General features: G+C 40.2%; 1 protein-coding gene across 2 annotated transcripts in view; it reads left to right on the plus strand.

The window, feature by feature from the left end:
* Nucleotides 1–6,000, plus strand: part of ppfibp1a (PPFIA binding protein 1a) — a 29,704-nt gene that overhangs the window by 23,617 nt on the left and 87 nt on the right. The window contains exons 15-25 of one of the 2 annotated variants that reach the window (XM_087786548.1): nt 920–1,055; nt 1,119–1,244; nt 2,386–2,533; nt 2,603–2,714; nt 2,788–2,876; nt 2,974–3,096; nt 3,185–3,310; nt 4,436–4,624; nt 4,771–4,920; nt 5,356–5,421; nt 5,494–6,000. The exon at nt 5,494–6,000 is cut by the window's right edge and continues 87 nt beyond it. In XM_087786548.1, the coding sequence (XP_087642674.1) occupies nt 920–1,055; nt 1,119–1,244; nt 2,386–2,533; nt 2,603–2,714; nt 2,788–2,876; nt 2,974–3,096; nt 3,185–3,310; nt 4,436–4,624; nt 4,771–4,920; nt 5,356–5,421; nt 5,494–5,574 (1,346 nt within the window). In that variant the 3' untranslated portion in view covers nt 5,575–6,000. Of the gene's footprint in view, nt 1–919; nt 1,056–1,118; nt 1,245–2,382; nt 2,534–2,602; nt 2,715–2,787; nt 2,877–2,973; nt 3,097–3,184; nt 3,311–4,435; nt 4,625–4,770; nt 4,921–5,355; nt 5,422–5,493 lie in introns of both variants that reach the window. The other variant, XM_087786547.1, reaches the window with a different exon arrangement.

A 6,000-nucleotide genomic window follows, 5' to 3' on the forward strand; every position in this document is an offset into this window, starting at 1 on the left:
TAAATTGTTTTCTTTAATCATTTTGAACCTTTGTTTCCAAAACTTAATCCATGCGCCCCCCAGAGGTCGCGCGGCGCAATGACAAAGAGAGTAAAAGTAAAAAGTAAAAACAGATGAAGAAGAAGAATAAAACATTCTGCTTTTTTAGGATGACTAATAAAACATAGCAAACTATTTTAGATTTTCAATTTCATTCAATAATTTGTATATTGGGAAGTTAAATTTGTGGTTTAAAATGATTGAATGCAAAAAAATACTGTATATATTTTTAATTTATATATTTTCAAAATAAATGGATTTGTTCACATAGTTTGATATTATAATTCAAAAATACATTTTCTATATTCAATATTTTCTATTTGTAGCCTTTTAAATTCAATTTAAACTGGTGTCACTTTTATCCCAACATGTTTTATTGAATTTATAAAGACTACAAATTAAACATTGCATTTAAAAAAATTAATTTTGAATTATTGGAATAACATTATCAAAATCTTTGTGTAATTTAAGTGTTATTCAGTTATTAAAATGAATCAAAAAAACGAAATCAAGCCTTTAATATATTAAATCAAGTTCAATAGACATTGAATGAGATTTTTCAAAACTTTAATTCAATGCTTAAAATAACTTATTTAAAAAGATCTATATTCTAATGGAACTGATACAAACCATTAAACGTGTCCCTTTAAACATGGACATGATATTATATTTAACATGTAAACAAACCATGATCAACCACATTTTCCCAATTTAACAAAGTAAATATATGGATTTATCAAATAAAAACAACATAGTTTTAATGTGTTTTCCTGAGGCTGAGAGATAAAAACAATAATGAGATGATCTTGAGATATTAAAAGTTCAGTAATAAGTCTGTCTTCGCCGTGTTTTTTCATCTGGAATATGTTTGTCCTTCTAGCGGAGGCGGAGTGTAAGGGTACGGAGCATCTGGACCTGGCAGGTCTCCCCATTAAAAAGCCCCACGATGGTTCTCTGCGGACCTCCTCGCCAGAGACCAAGAAGAAATCCAGAGGCCTGAAGAAGTTCTTCGGCAGGTAACTCCATCCATTCATCGGCGTCTGAGTCGAATCGAAGGGTTGAACGTCTCCTCCCTGCAGACTGAAGAGGAGTCACTCCACATCGTTCAACCTGGACGACGACTCGGAGGTGGAGTTCCGGAGGGGCGGGGTCCGGGCCACTGCCGGACCCCGACTAGGCTGGTCCAGAGAACCACAGAACAACAGGTGAGGGAGAATATTACAGACACGAGAGTGTAATGGAAATTAATCTCCACCCACAAGAGGGCGCTTCATATCAAGAGTCATTTCCAAAGCTAACTAGATGTCAGTCGAGGTTTCATTGAAGTCATGTTCAAAGTTTATACATTAGAGCGCCATCTAGTGCCTCTTAAAATGACACTTGCTCCAGAAATTCCTTTTAGTTCGGCGGTTATGACACTTCTTAGAGCTATTGAAAAAATTATCTGATACAAAAACATATATTTGTTCATATAAAAAAAGAAAAAGTAACACAATTCAATATATTCATTTTGTTATGACCTTAGTTTATTCAACACACAACAACAAAAACCTTTCATTAGTTTAATCCAACAATCTTCAAAAAACGCCAAATAATTTTTTATTTTATTTGTGTATTTAAAAAAAAAATCATTGTTATTTTTATGGTTTTGATTAAAATAATTCAATTATTGATTTACAATCAACATACTAATATTTACAGCGTTTGTTAATTTTTGTGTAGTGATTTAACTCAAGGCCGCCAGATGGCAGCAGTCATAACATCCTCCGCAGCTTAAAGGAACAATGAAATCCCGCAAACAGACTGAGGACGAGAGGATACAGTCGACTCCAGCAGCTTTTAAAACTGATGTTTGGACACATTTTGGTTTCAAAACAAATGAAAAACGTAAATGTAAATTCTGCAACACCAGAGTCAAGTACTCGACAATACTACAAATATGTAGAGATACTACAAATCCTACAGTATTGTTGTGCTTGTTTTGTGACACATATAGTTGTAAGTAAGTAATGTTTTTTTAAGATTCTTGTCAATACACACCCGTATGTGGCTCAATAAAGTTGTAAATGTATGTAAACAGTAAAAGAATAAAAAATACTAAAGTCAAATTCAAATGGAAAAAAAGGCCAGATTTGACAATAATAATGTGATTGACTGAAGTGATGTTTCTCATCAGTCTGGACTCAAATCAGATGTTGGCGTGAGTAAGTAATTTGGCGCCCTCTTGTGGCGGGATTGATAAATTCAATCATCTGACTACCACGAGACATTTTAGTCAAGTTAGCCCGGAAAATGTGCAAATTTAACAGATGAAGATAATAACTAAATAACTCGTGTCCTCAGCAGCGTCAGCGTTCCGTTCTCTCGCTGGAGTAAAGAAGAAGTCTGCGACTGGCTGCACGTCCAGGGTCTGGGCCTGTACGTCAACGCTGGCCTCGGCTGGATCAAATCCGGACAGACTCTCCTGCAGGCGTCGCAGCACGACCTGGAGAAGGTCTGAGCTCCAGAGCCAGAGCTTTTTGAAAAACTCTAAACACAAGTTATACATCCTGTGTCGTGTCAGGAGCTGGGAATGAAGCAGCATCTGCACAGGAAGAAGCTCCAACTGGCCCTGCAGGCTCTGGGCTCGGAGGAGGACGACCTGATGGGCCGTCTGGACCACAACTGGGTCACCAGTGAGCAACTTCTTCACTGAGGTTTGGTGGTTCTTGGAGACGAGTTTTATAAGGAAAGATCTTGTGTTTCCAGGATGGCTGGACGACATCGGCCTGCCGCAGTACAAGAGTCACTTCGACGAGGCCCGGGTGGACGGACACATGCTGCACTACATGACCGTGGTCAGTTCTTCTCGTCCTCGAGTCCTTCATGTTCCTCGGTAGCTTTGAGCTCCCTCTGCTGGTGGACCGGGTAATAATGTCCGACTCCCTCTCCCAGGACGACCTGCTGTCCCTGAAGGTGGGAAGCGTCCTCCACCACCTCGGCGTCAAGAGAGCCATCCAGGTCCTCAGGCTCAACTCCTACGACCCCAACTGTCTGCGGCGCCGACCGTCCGACGAGGTGAGCTCGCGAGACACAGACTGACGCCGGTCGGCGCTCATACGCCCGATCTTACGCCCGATCTTACGCCCGCTCTCTCTCCTCGCAGAACAACCTGACGCCGGCTGAAATCTGTCGCTGGACCAACCACCGGGTGATGGAGTGGCTCCGCTCGGTGGACCTGGCCGAGTACGCTCCCAATCTGAGGGGGAGCGGCGTTCACGGAGGACTCATGGTGAGGAGACCAGACTAGGAAGTAACTTTGTGTTTTTTTGTTTTTTTTCAGGGTATTACATTTGTCTTATGCTACTGAAAAGGGTGGGAGAAATTCAATATTCCTATTGCTGTACGGTGGATGTAATGACTGCTGCCATCTAGTGGCCCCGAAGTTCAATCGCAAAAGTGAACAAACACTGAATATTATTATATTTGCATTTTAAATGAAAATAACAATTTTGTTTTATTCTCATTTTATTGACATATAAACCGTGAAAGTACTATGATATAAAATATGTAATATTAAATAAGTACTGTCCTCATTACTCAAAAAAAAAATTCAACACATATCTTTGTTAACACACGATCATAAACAAAGCAAGATATTTTAATCATCGACTCATATGACAAATATAATAAAATACTGTTGACAAATGAAAATCTGAGACAAAAAACAGAAATGATGCTTAAAAAAATGTTTTGCCGTCGATGAAAGCTGGTCTCGAAAAGCGCTATATAAATAAATATTACTTACTTACTTACTTACTTACAACAAAATGTCATCAACTCGTGTTGGCTGTTCTCCATTTAAAATTAAATAAAAGATAAGAGACGCATCGCATGATGAAAGTAAGATGTGAGACATAAACATCTTCTGTGGTGATTGATGTTCGAAAGGAAAAAAGAATAATAGAATAAAAACAATTTTATTTTGGAGTGTTTTTCTAAAAGCAGCAACACTTTCACTGTATTTTAAAACTAAGAAAAAAACTGTATTTTTTCAACTTGACAAGAAAAATGTAATTTATAGTGATGTCTGATGAAGCTTCATGAAGCAGTTTCATTATTCTCAGAGTCCACTAGATGGCGGCACTATTTTCCTTTGTTAAACTGTTATAATAAAAACCAAAAAAACATCACATCATTTTTAAACCGATGGCGCCACCTACTCACTTTCTAAACAACATGACACTGCTTCATGAAGCTTCATCAGAGCATCACTATTGTTTAGATGTATATTTTTATTTCAAACCAAAATGTGTTGCCTTTATTCCTCAGCAATGTCCTGTTTTAAATAATATTTGTCGTCATGGTAACGATAAGAAAGTATTTTTGCTGACAAAAGCACCTCCACTGTGTGCAGGTGTTGGAGCCTCGCTTCAACGTGGAAGCTCTGGCTCTGCTGCTCAACATCCCTCCCAGTAAAACTCTGCTGCGCCGTCACCTGGCCACTCACTTCCAGCTGCTGGTGGGCTCCGAGGCGCAGCGGCTCAAGCAGGAGGGTCTGGAGAACCCGGACTACAGCGTTCTCACGGCCACGGCCAGAGTCAAGGTAGCAGACCAGTGTCCCTCGTCCCTTCCTCGTCCCTTCCTCGTCCCTTCCTCGTCCCTTCCTCGTCCCTCCCTCGTCCCTCCCTCGTCCCTCCCTCGTCCTCCTACCTTTTCTTTTATTTTTCAATGAACGTTTCCGTCCCGCAGCCTCGTCGCTTGTCCTTCGGGGGGTTCGGGACCCTGAGGAGGAAACGTCACGACGACAGCGAGGAGTACGTTTGTCCCTTGAATATCCAGATGCCAAAAAGCAGCAGCTTCCAGCGCAGCGTGATCATGTTCGAGGACGGCCTGGATCAGGTACGAGCGCTGACTCGTGACGATGTGTCGATGAGGCTTCACGATACAGTGTCTTCATTTTGAAAGACCACTAGATGTCACTCTCTTTGTCTCTGATCTACTTATCCAATGAAACTTTACATCATTTTCAAACTTAGAGTGCCATCTGGTGGTCTTTCAAAAATGAAGACACTGTATCATGATACCTCATCGGGTGTTTCATGAAGCCTCATCAACTAGTGATGGTCTGATGAAACTTCATGAAGCAGTGCCATTATTTTCAGAGATGGCGTCTCTGCACTATTTTCCTGTTTTGAACTGATCTAATGAAATTTCATTTTTAAAATGATGGCGCCACCTACTGACTTCTAAACAACATGACACTGTTTCATGAAGCTTCATCAGCACATCATTATCATCGACACATCACTAGTTAACTCACCTTCTTATCTTCAGATCGAAGACTCTGAAGGCACCGTCAGGCAGATCGGAGCTTTTTCAGAGGAGATTAATAATCTAACAGTGAGTTTGGCTCGATCGATTTGGCTCAATATTTCTAAGACTATATATGAAATATATATCTATATATTTCAGAGCATGCTGAAGGAGGACGAGTTCCTGCCGGAGATCTGTCCCGACGAGGAGACCTTGACGAGGGAGTCATGCGACGACTGAGAGAGTTTGAAGAGTTTCCTGAAGTCGGTCGTCATTTTATTGAACCACATTTATCCCAAAACGTTTCAGGTTTTAACGCCAAAGTATTTTAGAAAATGTAAAATGTGAAAATGTTTTTTTTTTTTTAACTTTCCGTCCACTTTGTCTGGACATATTTCAGAATGTCCTTCATTTTAGATTCAAATGTTTTGTGGTACGTTTGTTTACAAGTCCGGGGGTTGTTTGAACTGTCTCCAAAACAAAAATACAATGTGGTAAACGGAGCTGGTTCGGAGAAGGAACAAAGCATTCTGGGAGAAAAATGTTTCCATTCGCAAACTCAAGGTTAAGGGGCCAAATCTGGGCGGCTAAACATTTTATGGACGGACCACAAGAGCGTAAAAATATATAACTCAATTTAAAGCAAAGGAAGATTAATTCCTGTGG

This window comes from Callionymus lyra, chromosome 3 (genome assembly GCF_982586985.1).
Source record: "Callionymus lyra chromosome 3, fCalLyr1.hap1.1, whole genome shotgun sequence".
In the NCBI taxonomy this organism is placed as follows: Eukaryota; Metazoa; Chordata; class Actinopteri; order Syngnathiformes; family Callionymidae; genus Callionymus; species Callionymus lyra.